The sequence below is a fragment of the Nymphalis io genome, chromosome 19 (assembly GCF_905147045.1).
Source record: "Nymphalis io chromosome 19, ilAglIoxx1.1, whole genome shotgun sequence".
Classification (NCBI taxonomy): Eukaryota; Metazoa; Arthropoda; class Insecta; order Lepidoptera; family Nymphalidae; genus Nymphalis; species Nymphalis io.
The window spans coordinates 1,814,594-1,833,973 of record NC_065906.1 but is presented as its reverse complement, the minus strand read 5'-3'; the positions used below and the strand labels follow the sequence as shown (position 1 = coordinate 1,833,973).

General features: G+C 30.5%; 1 protein-coding gene across 3 annotated transcripts in view; it reads right to left on the bottom strand.

Moving 5' to 3' along the window:
- LOC126776197 (sodium/calcium exchanger 3) overlaps positions 1 to 19,380 on the bottom strand; it is a 167,874-nt gene that overhangs the window by 33,561 nt on the left and 114,933 nt on the right. For 2 of the 3 annotated variants that reach the window (XM_050498496.1, XM_050498497.1), the window contains exons 4-8: positions 19,135 to 19,234; positions 18,526 to 18,618; positions 17,802 to 17,960; positions 16,985 to 17,156; positions 11,090 to 16,685 (exon numbers count right to left, since the gene is read on the bottom strand). In XM_050498496.1, coding sequence (XP_050354453.1) covers positions 16,481 to 16,685; positions 16,985 to 17,156; positions 17,802 to 17,960; positions 18,526 to 18,618; positions 19,135 to 19,234 — 729 coding nt within the window. In that variant the 3' untranslated portion in view covers positions 11,090 to 16,480. Of the gene's footprint in view, positions 1 to 11,089; positions 16,686 to 16,984; positions 17,157 to 17,801; positions 17,961 to 18,525; positions 18,619 to 19,134; positions 19,235 to 19,380 lie in introns of those variants that run through there. The other variant, XR_007669938.1, reaches the window with a different exon arrangement.

Genomic DNA, 19,380 nt, shown 5'->3' with positions numbered 1-19,380 from the left:
CTACTAAAAACTAAAAAACTAAAAAAATAATATTGAACAGCTTATATTTGAACTGACTTTTAAACAGAAATCTTACAAATAAGATGAACAACTATCAATGATGATAATTATGAAAAATAACAATAACTATTTATTTTTTGTTATGCGATACAATTATATTAAATAATATATTTAATTAAAAAAGTTATGTGTTATACAATATATTTTGTGTGTGATCTGCAACTAACCATAGTTTCCCTTGCAAAAATGAGTGTGTACGGGAATAACTGGCTCGACGAAATAAACCGGGCTAATTTGGATAAATTTAAAATCATGTGTATTATCGTTAAGCCGAAATGGCCCAGTGGTAAGAACGCGTAAATCTTAACCGATGATCGTGGGTTCAAACCCGGGCAGGTACCACTGAATTTTCATGTGCCAAATTAAGCACATGATTATAGTTCATCTCGTACTTTACGGCGAAGGAAAACATCACGAAGAACCTGCATGTGTATAATTTCACTGAAATTCTGCCAGCTGTGTATTTCACCAACCCGCACTGAAGCAGCGTGGTAGAATAAGCTCCAAAACCTTCTCCTCAAAAACGAGGAGGCCTTTAGCCCATCAGTGGGACAATCACAGACTGTTACTGTATTATCGTTGCCGATAAAAACGCTTATCACCATCAAACGGTATACTTATAAGTAAAATTAAAAATTAAGTTGACGTTACACAGGAGCGCTGGTTGTTGCTTCAAATTATGATCAGACACTCAAACAGTGTGTTATAGATTATAGTCGGTAATAGATATAATAATATAAATCATATGAAGAAATATATTATGTAATACAACGTGAAATCATCAAAAATATTGTATTATTCTATCGAATGCCTTAAACCCCATATGAATTGTCGTTTGGTTGCAACTCTAAAAATAATTTTATAACGTTAAATTCTACAATAATAGAAATATTTCAAACGGCTCAAATGCATATCGATAAAAGTGTCCCATTTATTATATATCATACTGGTTAAATATAAACACGGTATCATTTCTTAAACGACTACCCAGAAAGTAGTATAATGTTTTCATAGTTCACGAATTTATGTAATAACAATATGTATGAGTATTTATTATTCACTATAAATTTAAAACGCCTTATCAGTTTTCGATGTATTATTTGGGGTATCGTTAGAATTCTTACATCATACATAGTGATATTGTCATACATTTTTTGAAAAATAATCAATATGGTAGCAGTACAGTTGTATTTTTTTATCGCTTTGATTGTCACAGGACGGGTAGCTAATCAAATATTATATCGTATGTTACATAACCAATTGCAGAAATCACAATTGCTTTAAGTTTTCCAATAGGCAATCGTTTCACTAATTTATAGTTCGAGCAAAGGAACGAGAGTTTTAATTAAATTATTCCATGAATTCGAGAAGTTTGGCCTATTTCTTGACTTACAGTTGGTACAATGTTTGACTTGAAAAGATTTATATTTTTAATTGATGATATTCGTGTTCTTTCAAACCAAATACAAAAAAATGATTCTTATATTAATTGTAATATTCAATCATAACTTTGAAGTTTTATAGTGTAAGCGAGATGATCCAGTGAATTGAACATTCATCCATGTAAATCATTCACCATAATCATCATCATCTTGACTGTTCAGATGAATTCATGTTTTTTAATTCATTCAAGGTAAAAATTAAAACAACTACAGTGAACTTTACCAATGTTACTTCATATAGTAACAGCTTGTGAGTGCCACAATGCTGGGCTAAAAACTCCTCTCCCTTTTGAGGAGATAGTTTGGAGCTTATCCACCACGCTGCACCAATGCGGCTTTGTGGAATACACATGTGGCAGAATTTCAGTGAAATTAGACACATGAAATAATCACGATGTGTTCCTTCACCGTCAATCACGAGATGAATTATAAACACAAATGAGGAAATATAGAAAGCATCGAATTATCTTTGACTATTTGGTCATCGTACGGATCGGTGTGCCCACGGGGGGCATCGCTTCAATATACTCACCGCGTTTACGAACTATATGATGGCGGGGAACGAACCCATCAGATAAAAGGCTGTAATATTTTGTCAAAACTTTTTTCTTGCAGTTTAACTTAAGCTTAAAGATTTTTTTTTATAAAACCATCTTATTTATACGCAAAAAATATTACAGCAACGTACAATTTTTTATACTAACGTTAGTAAAATATTTAAACAAACACCTATAGGATTCGTTAATCCAAAAATTCTATGCCATAAATATTCATTGAATATCGAATTATTGAGAGTTATTAAATATTGACTTACATTTTTATTTCATTATATTGCTAGGAGGGATATCATAACGTGACGTTTATTTGCTTAGGGTGAAACAGATTAAAAAAGAAAACTCGTATAGGATATTTGTCGATATTTTCGAATATTTTTTTAAAAGAACTAAATAGGGAGAATAATATTTCAAATGATATAAAAAAGTCTGGTTATTTGTTCTACTCCGTAATCCGTAACAGCCTGTGAATGTCCCACTGCTGGGCTAAAGGCCTCCTCTCCTCTTTTGAGGAGAAGGTTTGGAGCTTATTCCACCACGCTGCTCCAATGCGGGTTGGTAGAATTCACATGTGGCAGAATTTCAATGAAATTAGACACATGCAGGTTTCCTCACGATGTTTTCCTTCACCGTAAATCACGAGATGAATTATAATCACAAATTAAGCACATGAAAATTCAGTGGTGCTTGCCCGGGTTTGAACCCACGATCATCGGTTAAGATTCACGCGTTCTTACCACAGGGCCATCTCGGTTGTTCTACTAACCAAATATATTTTAATATATTTTCATAGTATTGAGAGATATTGAACATTTCACCCATAAATAATAATTATTTTCAATCGTAATCTATATTTTTAAAATGTATTAACAAAGGTTGAAAACTTATGTCTTTATAGCAAATTATGAAATAAAAATAATATCCACTTTGAATGAAAACTTAGAATCAGCCTTGACACGAGTAAAATCTTATGAAATAAATCCGTAGAGGGCTCGTTGCGTTCTCGTAGCACAGCTTATCTCGTAGACCCCAATGTTCCGTGACTCGTAGATAAGTGACCTTTTTGTTTCTTTTGCTTTGTAAATTATCGTATTTTTAACTCGCCTAAGAAAAATAAATACAATATTTACAGAAAAGCTTAAACTTCAAAGATATAATAATAGAACAAATTAAAAAAAAACAGTTGAATGAGAATTGCAAGAAAAATTGCTACCTGTATAAATTTATAGCAACAAAAAATGACATAAATATTGGTGCTTGCCAATCCGCAATCTTCATATTAATAAAAAAACGTTAGGATTTAAGGTACAAAGAACGAGACCCATTAAACAATTAAGCGTAGCAATCTAAAACCAATAAATCATAGTCTGACCCCGGCGTTTTTCAAACAAACACCAAACCCATTTATCATCGACGATGACAGATCGTTTCGATGTCCTAAGGTAACAATAAAGTTGAATACACAATAATAATAAATATTAGCAATATTGAAAACATTACAAAACCCATACAAAAAAAAATAATGATTGCTCTAGGGTCTCACCCTTAAAATATTATTGTACTACCAGGAAATAGTATTATTGTCTCTAGCAAGTAGTACTTCTACTAAGTACTACTAAGGAGATATTTCACCACGGTGCTCCAATTAGTATGCAACTTTCTACTATTAGAAATACAAGCTTTTTATACAAAATATCTTGTCTATTCTATTAATCGTTGAGGAGTCCTTTCATCTGGAGCCTAAATATAGAATGACGTCACGGTTACCATAAAACTTTAAAACTTGCAAACATAAAAAAAAGTATATAATTGAATGTTGAACAAAACCTTGTAAAACATATACACATTACCAATTTATTTGTGACACTATAACTATACACACTCACGTCATGCATACACGCACACGCACTGTTACACTGTTACACGCACGTTAGCAATTATATATGTGTGTGTATTTAGAAATGTATACAAAATAATACAAAAATCAAGGTACAAATTATGTTTAAAACAGTTGCTGTATTCGCGCTTATTACGTCATGGGTACACGCACAAACATAATAAGCGTAATTAATGTCAGCTATAAGCACACATACGCAATACTACACACGCAATATCAAGTCTTATAATTATCTGTATTATGTATGTATGTGTGTCAAGTTGTACTAACAAAGTCAAATCCTAATAATATGTAGAGTTATATGCAGAGAATTATATATATTATTTAATTTAAATATATCAACATATATATCCATTAAAATGCAATATGTTTGAAGCTAACATTGTTCCACAAAACATACAACTTATCGAACAAAAATAATCAGATATAAAAATCTTGATACCGTTTTTATAATGAAAATATATTTGTTGTTGTTTCGTAGAGGAAATTGTTTGAATTTGTTGTTTTTATTTAATTTTTGGTTTGCTCAATGTCTAGTGTTGTCAACGCAAGGTTTTCACGACTACTTTTATATACAAAACAAAATGTACTCATATGAGCACATTCTTAATTAAGTTTTGCACACCTCAAATGAGAAGCGGAGTAGTAAACTCAGAATTCATTATTTTTATAAAACATGATAAAAAAGCTACTCAAGGGCTTGTGTCCCCTCTTCTACGCATTGGAAACGTGTAACCTGCAACAAAGTAAGATAGAGTGAGAAAAGGTTAAATGCTTTCGAGACGTGGTGTTGGATAATAATAAAATGCTTTGGAAGGAATTTTGGACAAAAATTTGGACAAAAGTCGATTCTTGAAGGACTAGAAATCAAGCAGCATCAGACAGTGTCGATCTATTGCACAGGATCAAATTGTTATTTTCTTCGGACATGTATCTATATACGATTCTGAAATCTTAATTTATCGTCTTGTGGATCTATACTCTTTAGCACCGGGATACGTGGCAGAGCATCAATGAGATGGATATATCTGAGGGCTGTAATGAGCTTCCTCTTATATAACTCAAATAATGAAGGCAAATTGTCAAGCGTGTCACAGCACAGAAACGGTGAAAAAAAACGCTATGCCAAAAGCATGAAAATTTTTCACTTAAATCATTTGTGTAAGGTATCCATAGAAAAATAAAAAAAATCACGTTGATTTTATTTTAATTAAGTTTATGTATATATTATAGTTACTTAAGTCTGTTTCTTTGTAAAATAAAGATACATTTTATTTTTATTTTGTTGATAGTTTAAAAAAAGCAAGAGACTTACCAAATTCGAATGCATATATTCAAAATATTCATATGAGATAAAACGGTTACGCGAGGACGATCCGAAACAGCGCATGAATTTGTGGAAATGTTACCGACATTTCTACAAATTGCTACCCTTAAAAATGTCGGGTTGGAAAATCATCGTGAATGTCGAAATTGGAGTCAGATGATACGACAATTTTATTAGATCTATTTTATTTGTTGCTACCTTCAAGTTACGAAAAAGACAAACAATATTTTTGAACAAATGACAAACAATTCTTTCAAAGAATTTTCCACCAATATTCCTATTGACCCTTCTAGTTTAGCGTTACGCTTTTCTAGGATTGAATGCAATAGTAGTCATAAGGGTCAATATTCAACTGGCGACTGTTATAACCTAAGCGATCCGTATTGCGTTAAATAATATATTTATAACTAATATAATATAATAAACTAGCGTTGAAATATTATATTTATAACTAATAAAACTATTTCTTGAACTAAACTAATATTATATATAAACCGTAATATACTTACTGTAGTTGTTTTAAAGTAATTTTTTGAGGTTAAACTTAACGAATCGCTTGGTTAATATAATAATCAAAATTTAAGTTCAACTTAACCTTAAATTTAAAAAGTACGTAAGTAAAAGCTGCTACGACTAATAATTGAATTCAAGCACGAAGCAAAGAGTCCCCATATCACAGTCGCTGGATATACCGTATAAATTGTCATGACAATAAATTTAAAACGCTATACGCAAAACATTCACTTACATTCAAAGCTCCGCGAGAATTATAACAAGACAATATGAACCTTAGTACTACAACTTAAGATCTACTTCCATATTATATACAAGTGCAGTACAATAATGGTTTTGTAAACTTTCAATTCCCTCGACAAATTCAAATGCGAGTCGCGAATCAACGTGGGGCACAAGAGCATGGGGCTCAGTGAACTGTTAACAAACACTCGTCTTCAGAGCGCGAACAGTAACAAGATGCCGCGTTTTATATAATCTTACCCGAACATTTATGAATTAAAATGTAAATTTTATGTAATATACGTGGTAAAAGTTCTTTTTTTTATTTTTTATTCCTGTATTTGAATGTACGTTTTAGCATAATTTTGTTGTAATTCAAAAATTATTTTTTGGTAAATCTTTAAATAGATTAGAATGTAAGTTTGTAAATAAAAAATAGTCTTTTGAATGCTTGATAAATCACGTCAGATAAGCCATACTTAGTAAAAATAAAGTTGGCAATATTTTAGCAGGGTAGGCGAGGTCAAACGCATGTCTTGATGTGAAGACAAAGGCTTAGCTCACAAGACTAATTAAATCATTAAATAATTTTTATTTATATTGTAAGCCTATAAGATTATTTAACTAACAAATTTGTAAAAAAATATAAATATTCATTATAGGTTGTATAATGGCTGTAAATGATTGTAAAATACTTCCAGTTGTTGAGTTATATTTAATTTAATTACAGATTTATATTAATGTAATAGATACTTCTTGGCTTGAAGTCTTTATAAATCAATTTAGAAAATGATATTGTAATTTTTTATTACCAGTAATAAAAAAGGAATGGTTGGTTGTTATACTTATAATAATTATAAACGGGTCTTATTGCATAATATTTAAAGTTCCCGTTAACCTGAAGTTGTAGCTACAATATATATGTATACATAATACGTAAGCAGTGATATTTAAAATGTAAGGCCGCATTTCCGCTTCAGTCTGTAACGTACATAAGAATGGAGGCCACCGGAGCCTTTAAACCATAAGCTTGCGGTTGCTCTCTTACAGTATGTAGAAGACACAGCGCAGATAATATATATATACGACATTGCTGTATTTATTATGAAGAATAAACGTATATTCACCGTTTCGTTAAATAAAACCATATATATAAATACTATCTAAATATAAGTATACGCAAATCTATTGAATGGTACAAGGTCGAATTATTATATTATATATACAGGGTTACAGGGTAATATGTCACGATCCTTTTAAAGGGTTATAGTTCACATATTCAATGAGATCCCCTATTTCGTATACAAATACGCATTCTTTTTCTTAATTCACTTTTTACTACAACACTATTCAAGCTATGTCGAATAGAATTTGCAGCATTCATTATTCTTGTTTTGAGTTCTTCAATTGTTTGTACTGGTGAAACATCATAAACCAGGCTTTTCATATGCCCCCAGACATAATAGTCCATCGGAGTCAAATCTGGACTTCTCGCTGGCCATGGGATAATTAATCTGTAATTTAAAAATGCTTGAAGATTGTTTTTGTTTTATAACTGGTTATTATTAACTAGGATGTACCCTAGCAAGAAATACAAAAAAAAATAGGGAAAATACGTTGATTTTTTTTTATTGAATTTTAGAATCTTAAACATCCTTTAAATAAAAAAAATATTAAAAAATTAATAACTCGAAAACGATACACTTTTGCATAAGCATTTTGGGGGTCATTTGATAGCTATTGTCCTGAACTATAACCCTTTAAAAGGATCGTGACATATTACCCTGTAACCTGTATATATATATATATATATATATACACTTCCAACAACACTTCCAACTTCCAGACTCCAACCTGCTACTGAGAATCTTCAACAGAAGGCCACAAAAACCTTATATTGGGCCGACCTGTGGCTTAAGCCCAGGGCCCGAGATCTACAGTCTTATATCAAGCCACTAGACCAACGAGGCAGTACATATATATATGTACTGCAGCGCCGTCTAGTAGCGTTGATCATAGGTCAAACTGAGTGGTCTATAATAAGTGGTAATCTCTAGCCGATATTATACCAACCTTCTCAAAAATGAGAGGAGCCAATGGCCCAGCAGTGAGACACTAAGGGGCCACTAAGGGACCACACACTAACTTTACTATCCGTTATTTATAAGAGACGCAAAATATACGGCTTCACCAGCATCGAAATTAGTTTGTGACATCAAAATAATGTTTAAAATCTGCCATTTTAACGTACATACTGCTTATTTGATTTATACATATAAAATATTTTAATTATTAGGTAGCAATGGTAGCCTAAAAAATAAAAAAATGGTTGTTATGATATTGGCAACCCGCAAATAGCCAGAGCCATATAGTTGTCTATCTGTGATTTCAAAAAAGCTGTTATTTTGAAATCACAGATAGACGCTTCAATTATATTTCTTTGTAAATATTTATAGGTAAACATGCCTTTATATAAACACTTTTTATGTCATAAAATTGGTGCGTTTCAATAGAACTAGAGAGATCAAAAGATAAACGTACACGCCAGCCCGCATGAAAGAGTTCGTGTTTTATGTTTTTCTTTTTCTAAATGTGTAAAGGAATGGTTTATATATTTTTGATATAGTCATTTCAATCTTATTAATACTTATAAAAAAAAATCTAATACTCATTGGATGCTATAGCTCTTTGATGCACCGTCAATTTTAAGAACTTGAAACTTGACGTTTTATATCTATTTAATATATGTTTTAGATGAAAGTTTTTCATTTAAGCTTATTGATTCCGAAAGAATTAAAAGATGATAAAATTTTAACCACGTAGTTGATAAAGAATTTTATATTACAAGGTTTAATTGTACATAAATATATATTTGAGTATACGTCTTGCAATGTATTGCATCATAAGTTATTGCGGTTTATGCATAAAAAAATGCGATAACATTATATAAAGCCATTTAAAAGAAATGTTATTATAATAAAATCGCGAACTAATCTATTCGCCCGAACTGTGTCACGTGTACTACACGCCATGAGTATTAGTTTATGCGCGTTTATTTGAATATATCATAATATTTGTAAAACTACTCTTTGAATTGCTAAATGAAAAACAGAATATTTTACTACATAAAACGTTTGAATTTGTTATTTATTTTTTAAGGATTAATACGTTGTGGCAATTAAATTAAGCCAAAGCTATTGTTGTTACTGAAATGAAATTTTTATATCAATCGGCTTAGTAGTTTTATGTCATTTGAAAAAAAAATACCTGGTTATAATGTTACTTCGATTGCTGGAATGAGATGGCCTAGTGGTTAGAACGCATGAATCTTAACCGATGATCGTGGGTTCAAACCCGGACAAGCACCCCTGAATTTTCGTTTGCTTAATTTGTGTTTATAATTCATCTCGTGCTTGACGGTGAACGAAAACATCGTGAGGAAATCTACATGTGTCTACTAATTTCATTGAAATTATGCCACATGTGTATTCTACCAATCCGCATTGGAGCAGCGTGGTGGTGTAAGCTCGCAATCTTCTCCTCAAAAGGGAGAGGAGGCCTTAGCCCAGCAGCGGGACATTAACAGGCTGTTACTGTAACACAAAGCACTCTATAATATATTATATATGTGAGTCCTGTGTGCGTCATAATCTCATACATTTTATTATACGCATAATACAATATAAATAAGTATATAAAAGCTATTTCTTTTTAATTTAGTATTCATTATTCAGTAATGTAAAATCTGTTTTATCATTTTTTGTCTTCGTTTCGCTAAATGTGCCCCTTATCACCAAAATATACAGAATTAAATTGTGCCCCATTAAAGCGCTTTTAGTCCATTTGAACAAAATATTTTGTTTGCTATGTCGTTAATATGATTTGAAGATTGTTTTAATTATCCTTCTATTCAGTTAAAACTATTTATACATTTAAAATAACGTGAATATGTACATTAAATATATTGAACAACGTGAAAATATTAAAAAAATAATTAAATTAAAATGTTTTAAAGTTTGTTATTGTTTGACGAGTCGGTTGGCGTGGTTGGTAGATTGCCTTTCACACCGAAGGTTGTGGGTTCGATTCCCACCCAGGACAGACATTTGTGTGCATGAGCATGTCTGTTTGTCCTGGGTCTGGGTGTAATTATCTATGTAAGTATGTATTTACAAAAGTAATAAAAGTAGTATATCAGTTGTCTAGTTTCCATAGTACAAGCTCTGCTTAATTTGGGATCAGATGGCCGTGTTTGAATAATGTCCCAGGATATTATTATTAATATTAAGTATATATTTGATAAATGACAAATGTAGTTGAAAACATCCATTAAAATCATTCGCATTTCAATTGTGTTCAGTCCTACGCACATGTTAGATACATGAACTAGATATCTTTGCAACTAGATAGCATACAACTTTTCATGTAATTAATTTGTGATCATAATTAGAAAATATGTTTGTGTGGAATTATATTCTACCACATGTGTATGTATCTAGCGGGATGGTTTGCCCAGAATGGAGAAATTCCACGAATAAATTGTCACTTTATCGTCATCGAATCGAAATGTAATCAGTGCCGTTTAACTGTTCTATTAGTAGAATTGGCTTCCAGTATGGTTATTTATTTTTTTAATTATTTTATTGCCTTGTAGTGTCCACGAATGTGTTGTCCACGCCTTTGTTGTTTCTTCCTATAGGTTTATAGTTTAATCAGTGCCGTTTAAAAATTCTACTAACACAACGATCGATTGAGCTTCGGTTGAACCTGGATCGGAATAAAATAAAAAAGTAGAATTGGCCTTCAATACTGGCTGTTAATTTTTATATATATTTTTTTATTGTCTTATAGACTCCACAGACGTGTTTTTTATAGTTCTTGTAACTTACTTTATAGTTTTATATGCCTTCATGTTTCCACTTCCAGGCAGCATTTATTAATATTTGTTAGGTAAAAGGTCGCATTTATTATTATTTATTATCATATGGACTGCATATGGCAGCAATAAATATTATCGATTATAGTATTTTTTTAAATAAATTAAATAGAATAAGGTATTGAAATAAAACGCCTCTTTAAGTACTTAACAAACACTTTAATTCATATAACAATAATAATTATCAAAATAACTACAACATTTGATTGGCGTGCCGTTCTTTTTTTAAATACAACATACACACTACATCGAGGATAAATTTTACAAGACAAAAGCCTTAAATAACACATTCACTATAACATTAAAAATGATAAGTTATTTATTTTTCAGAAGGACAGATCTAAAATATAATGACTACAAATTAAATTGTACCGTGAAATTAAATATACGAGTAACATTAGAAGTTCATATATAAATAATTAGGTTTTATTTAATATAAAGATTTAAAAAAAAATTGAATATGTAAGAGGAATTTGATATTTTATTTCTAAGAGTGAATACTACAGATTTAGGAATAAGGAAATGTATAGAGTAGAAGTGATCCTACAATTATTACAATCTAATTAGCTTCGTAGCAAATAGCCACAATTGATAAATATAATTTTCGGATTTTGTTTATATAATATAATTATAATTCATTTGTTGTCCAAGGTACTATTTTATGCAGCCGAAAATAAAATGTTAATTATCTTTTTGTAACAATTTGCTTTCATGTTAAAAGTTATTATGATACTTCTATTACGATCTGATATAATGAGATATAACAATAAATATTAAAGGTACAGTTATTTATATAAGTTGGAAGAATCAGGAGTAATAACAAATGTTGATAGAATAGGATTATATTAATGGAGTCAATTTAATTACACCATTGTTTAAATTTTATATTCGAAATTTGAAAACAGTCAAATGTTTACCTTTTACATAAGGTTTAATTGTAAAATTCATAAATTGCTCATTATCAGTCATTTTTATGAGCCATTATATCAGATCCTAATAACTAAGTAATAAAGTCACTTGCAACTTGTCACGGCAAAATCACGTTCCGTTTCAAGTAAATCGGCAAATCTTTCGTCAAGGAATTCTCATCGAATGCGATCACGCGCTTAATATCGAGCTTCATTCCAATAAAATACGTATATATATTAATTAATTTAAAGTGAAAACTTTAGGCATATATCATATTTATAAAAGATTATCGATTTCGCTGATCGATTTTTAATTATTAAAAATAATATCGCTTAGTAACTTGTCGAATATTTTTATTACGAAACAATTGAATTGAAATACTGATATACAGCCTATTGTATATATATATATATATCAAATAATAAGCTTTGTAGAGTAGGGTGATTTTAATTGCACTAGCATTTATTATTTTTAGAAGAATTTTTGTTTATTGCAATTGAGTTTTAAGAGAGGATAATAAGTGCACTGTCAATGACATTATAAATATGCTAATTATTATATTGCTTACATGTTTATTTATTACATGCAAATGTGTTGTAATTTTTGTTAACTAATGTAGTAAATTCTATTTACCCCTACAAAGCTAGGATTTTGTTAAATACTTGAGCATTCGATCTGCATAAGTTAAATATTCATATTGTGAGAGAAATGGCCATGGAATACATTTATAAAAAAAAACTACTTAAAAATGACTACTTTTCTGTTAAAATAAACAATTTCTAATTGTTATTTATATATCATTATATTTAATTATAAACGGCTATGGAAAACTCATATATTATATGCCTATATTGTAAATATTTCTTTGTAAAAAATAACATGTAAAGCAATTAACTGCGTAATAGCTCACGGGTTGCCAATAATGTTTATATTAAACCTTTTCAATGCTACAGATAAATTATGTAATTTAAAAAATCTAAAAGATCATAAAATGTGAATCACATGAATATATTCAAAAAGATCCTAATGTAAATAAATTCGAAATTAATTTTGGTCCAGAGAGATATACAGAGGAAATATAAATACAGCGTAATAAAAATCCAAAAACGTTACATATTAAAAACATTACTAAAATATAATATTATATTAAAAGCAAATCTAAGTGGTTTAAAATTTCTCCCATGCCAATCCCATTATCCTGCAAGGAATATGTTTGCAATATTTTTAAAATTAAACAGTTTTTTTTTAATCAACATCAGGCAATGATAAACAAGAAAGCATTTATTGAATTGTAAATTACTTATTCTATGTGAACTCTTTCCACTGATACTGTTGTTTATTTTATTCGTTCATGTTTAATATCTCGGTACAAGGATGTAATTAGTAATATCAATTCCTTAGATATTACTCTAAGAAATAAAACTAACCGGATTTAAAATACGATATCATTAGTCAAAAGTACTTTTGAAAGTGTTGCCATAATATATAAGGCTCGTTAAAACCAAGTTACAATGTTATTCCTTGCAGGTGTTGATATTAGATATTATTTTCTACTCAAGAGAGAATTGTGATTATAAATCTATATTTGCTATACTAGTAAAAAATTTCGTTGTCATATTATCATTTAGCGACCAGTTATTTTATATTATTATGGTTTGTATATAATCAAAGCTTAAAATGTAGTTAAGTTAACGAAGCAAAAGCACTAATGAATACAGATTATAAACAAATATAATAATACTAAGTTGTCAGAACAATTTAAAAAAAAAATCTCTAAAAATTTTTTAATCTATGTGCACATTTTAAGTGTAAGTAGGATTAATATATATTTTTTTTTCTATTTTATATTCTATGTCGTAAAGCGTTCGATCTTCTATTTGATACTTTATAACTATTTATAAATAGGCAGTTACTAGAGCTAGAATAAATATATGCCATTGATTCTAAATAGAGTTTTTTAAAGAAAACGTTTTGATTTTATGATTTTATTATATAGTCTGTGGGCAAGATTAGTTTCGGGGACTCCATGATATTAAAAATTGACATTGACATTTTTAATAGTTGTAATGTCAGTTTGTCTGATAATAGTTGTAGAATAATATTATTTATATGTTGTGTTCAAATAATTATTTAATGCAATTATAATATTGTTCCAGATCTACTGTAGAATTACATAGTTTTCACTCATCATCATAAACGATTCAAAATTTGAAACCGAATAATGTCATATCATATGTGTCATCTATTTTATACGTGACTCAAATTTATTCGTGACTCAAATAGCGTAGACACACGCCAGAAAGGGAAAAAAAAAGTTGTAGAATATACGAATGTCACGTCATGACGTAATATGTCAGGGCATCCATGATGGTTGTAAAATAATTTTAATTCTTATAGTTAAATCATAATAGTACTAGCTACAGTGGCAAATTGTATGTATTTTAATTAATCGAATGTTTACGCATAAATTATCATTTACGCTTCTAATATGGCGTCTAAGATGGCAGGCTCTGTAATTTTTTTTTTCAACATTTTTTTTCAAATTATATTTCCACGGACCTGATTTACGAAAACTTGCCCCCAGAGTAATATTAATAAAAGCTTATAAGTCGAAATTCATTATTAATCAATTAAAATAATATCGCTGAGGATTTTTTTTTTATTCAAATTAAAATAAATTACTAATATCATTGTTTGTTCTTATATAATTGAACAAATTTAATTATTTATAAGTTTATAACTAAACATAATTTCAATTTTATTAATTCTGACGTTTGCCGATAGCTGGCTTAGAGAACGTGAAACTACACTTCAATATGATTGAAAATTAACTTTCCTTGTTATTTTTATAGAACTGAATTAATATTTCTCTTATAAATATTTATATCTATAATACCCTTGATTACGTTAAACTAAACCCAGAAAATGAACTAATGTCAGAACCGAAAGACTAAAATACATATCATACAAGGAAAAGTATTAAAATGAAATATATATTTTATAAACAAAATAAAACATTGTTATTACTTTATATAGATATGTGTATATAACAAACGTACTACATTCTTTCATGATCCACTTGGACCTCATCTCTTTCTTAGGGCTCAGCGCAATGTTTCATATTCGTGGTAAAAACAAACTATGACATTATTACAAAATAATTTATCCATTTCGCTTATATACAGAACACTAACACATTAAAACACATAGTGACGGCACATGTCATTATCGATATAATAAAAATTTTAATTCAATCTATCGACAACGCTTTTATAGCTCCGTTATAAAGACAGTTATCGCGATTCACGCTTCAAGTACAAATAAAAAGACTAATTAAAATCAATTGACAGTTTATTAAAATTGTCACACTTTGCAAAAATAAATCTTTGATATTTGATAAATATTTAAGGAGATGTAATTAAATGTTTATTCATAATTTAGAGTATATACTCTAAAAACAATAACAAATTCACAAGTATAACTTTAATTTTATATGTACTTGAAGATGACAATTCGTAAAACAAACGATACAATCCTTCAAGCATCTACTTTGACCTTAATAATGACATAAATATAATTATCTGCTTTAATAGTAGCCTTTACAAAAGTAACCAAGCATAGTGATGGGGCAAATCGAATGGATATTATTGCTTTTGCTTATATATAATCTATAAATCAACATGCAAAAAATTTATTGTAATCCGTAATCCGTAACAGCCTGTGAATGTCCCACTGCTGGGCTAAAGGCCTCCTCCCCTCTTTTTGAGGAGAAGGTTTGGAGCTTATTCCACCAAGCTGCTCCAATGCGGGTTGGTAGAATTCACATGTGGCAGAATTTCAGTGAATTATAATTCATCTCGTGCTTTACGGTGAAGGAAAACATCGTGAGGAAACCTACATGTGTCTAATTTCACTGAAATTTATTGTAACTATAAATTGAATTTAAATCAGAAAATTATGTAACGACAAAGATATGCCCCTCACTAGTCTAGATTACTTTTGATATATATTATAAACATTATTCTAACAATGGCCTACGAAATACATCAACATGATTTAATTACATATATTATAATTATAAACTCCACATTTATTCTACTTAGACCTTTATACCACAGCCTTCAAGGCTACATAATGATATTAGAAGTCTGAAAGGGAAAACTTCAAGAGAAAGGAGAAAATACGATTCGAATCCTAAGCCTGTACATTTGAGCACATCGCCTCAATTTCTGGAAACATCTATTATATATAATCATTTATACTAATATACAGGTAAAGGAACACTATGCCTTGTCAAACCATATTTTTAACCGCTTCTCCCTTTTTTTTTCATTCTACGTTCTATATTCGAAAAGTTTTAATTTTTTTATTTTAGATTTTTTTGAAAATAGATTTAGGATAGAGCCGAGATTATTTTATAATTAAAAATCGGATATAGGTTACAGACAAAGTAAGCTATTTAGTTTTATATAGATTTCTAAAAAAACAACACGATATACAGATTAAACACGACAATTTTTAAAAACACATTTAGAGATATAGAATATTGTTTTAATATAATCCAATGGGAAGCGGCTACGTTCTTATTAATAAAGCTATCAAGCCACAAAACAAAAACCATTAAAATCCTTTGATATAACCGTAAGCTTCTAATGTGGACATCGTGAGATATGTTAGCCACAATGAGAAGAAGAACATGGACGTAACGATCTTGATACCTCTTGGTCCACCTAGTTCTCCTCCTATGGATTTTCTACGTCGCAATACTAACACTAAGACAGCAAGGGCCGCTTCAGAACAGAACATGGTGACGCTGAACGCTAGGCTGTTAAAAAATAACAATATTTTTTTTATTTTTTTTTATAGTAGAGATAGGCGGACGAGCCCATATGGCCACCTGATGGTAAGTGTTCACCAATGCTTACAGAAATGTTAACCATCGCTTACGTCACCAATGCGCCACCAATTTGGGAACTAAGATGTTCTGTCCCTTGTGCACGTAATTACACAGGCTCATTCACCCTTAAAACCAGGACACAACAATACCAAGTACTGCTGTGTTTCGGTAGAATATCTGATGAGTAGGTGGTACCTACCCAGAAAGAATTTCGTATCAATACTCACTTTCCTGGATCAACGATAAACTTTTCATTTTTACTCCAATGGACAACCGCGGCCACCGTCCACGCGACTCCTATACCCAGGAATACGTTTACAGCATTCGAGCCTGTGACATTGCCTACTGATGCATCCGCATGTTTATCTTGTATGGCTGCCACTTTACTTGCGAATGTATCTGGAAATCGGGTTATTAGAGGTTATCAAGTTATATGGAGGCGCATAAGCGGGCCGGCCATCAGAGCTTTACGGTAGCATGCACAAGCGATCACGTGGCGCTCCTCGTTAAGACAGATGGGCTACCGCTGGTTCTTTAGTGGATATTTCGATGTTGCGCGCTCGGCGCCTTAGACACTAGCGAGTCCCACATACCTGTTCCCGTGGAGAAAACGCGTAATGCGTTTTTCCAGCGTTAAAAAAAAAAGATTATCAAGTTTTAAATTTTGATGATTAGGTACAAAATGCCACGACTTTTAGTATCTCATATTATATATTTTAACAATTAACATTTAAGACTATTTTGGCAATATTGGCAAGTCAATCTTAGAAGATCTTACTGTATTTTATTTAACATAACTCTAAAGCTGATGGCATAAAACAAGTACATGTACTGATTAACCTTTACAAAATAGGAGTAATTGTTAAAGTTTTTTTAAATAATATGGAATTAAAAAAGTAACTGAATAATGCAGTAATAATACTAAATACTCTAACCATATTTATCGCAAAACTTACCAGAAAATCCTTATTAGTTGGTTGTTTTATAAAATACCTATTAATATAAAATAAGAAATTATTATTTTAGGGCTTAAAATTAATTTACCAGGTATGCTAGTCCCAAGAGCAACAAATATGATGGCAGTGACTGAGTCCTTAATTCCGAGGGTGCAGCCGAAGTGGGAAGCGACATCTCCGATGACAGCCGTCACGAGACCGATGCAAATAATTGACACTACGAAGCAGACATAGCCGCCTCCAATGTCTAAACAAACAGAAATGAAAAATATGCATACATAACGAAAACTTCTGTCAGGTCTATTCATTTTACAGTAACGGTCTGTTAATGTCACACTGCTGGGCTAAGGCCGCCTCTCCCTTTTGAGGAGAAGGTTTGGAGCATATTCCACCACGCTGCTCCAATGCGGGTTGGTAGAATACACATGTGGCAGAATTTCAATGAAAATAGACACATTTAGGTTCCCTTACGATGTTTTCCTTCACCATCAAACACGAAATGAATTATAAACACAAATTAAGCACATGAAAATTCTACACTATCCTCGGTTAAATTTTACGCGTTCTAACCACTAGGCCATCTCGACTCACCAACTTATTCCTTCATTGACCATTCCATTCAAATCATTTATTTTATTAATGATTAAATTAATAAATAGAAAATGGGAATACGGATTAAATTTATTACATTAGTCAACGATTAGGACTTGAATTTTGGTGAATGTTGGTAGATGCCTATATACAGCGAAGAGCAACAGGCTGAAAGAAAGAGGTACAGACCAGTGTGAAAGAGAAAGTACAACATAACTTACCCGTAGGTGGAACAAACGCGAAGATAATTTTCCAGAAAAGTGTAAAAATATGTAGAATGTAATCTCCGCAAGATGGTGGCTCATCAGGATTGTCTAAATAAGAAATTTTATAATATAATTAAGTATATATATACTACATCACATATTATTCATAACGCATGTATAGGTTTTATTATAACATCGGAATATGACAAATTTCATTTTTTTTTAATTAAACGGTTTAAATATACTTCAAAGGAATTCAACGAACGTTGGCAAGAAATACTCAAATTTAAAAAAATAAACACATTTTATAAGTGATTAAATGAATTAATAATAATAAACGTTAAAATCGTTTTGAATAATAATTTAATTCAAACAAACAAACATAAATTATATAAACATCCAATTAAAGTAATTGCAAAAGTTTTGAAACAGAATTATATCGTAACCCAACAGGAATAGCTATTATAGTTCACACCGTACGCTTAACGAAACAAATTAGTGAGGACGTTAAGCTGCGTCTCCACTAAAGGAAATCGAGATATTATATATCGTTGCTTTCTATTTGTCTGCTTTAACTCGATTATTTCATTTCAAAACTTACTTACCATTTATTCTTAATATTACCTGAACTCGCTGTCAAAGCCTCTGAGAACTGTTCCTTCCATGATGACGTTCCGATAATAATTGAGGCGTTTGCTCTTTGAACTAATTTATCTACAGTATTCTGAAAACCGAAATAAATTTTAATACGTGCTGTCACATAACTTATTATTACACTAATCACCTAACGATAAAACCTTTATACTACACCTATAACATTGAGTTACCTATGGAGTTCTAAATAGAAGAAAAATTTAAAACGTAATAATA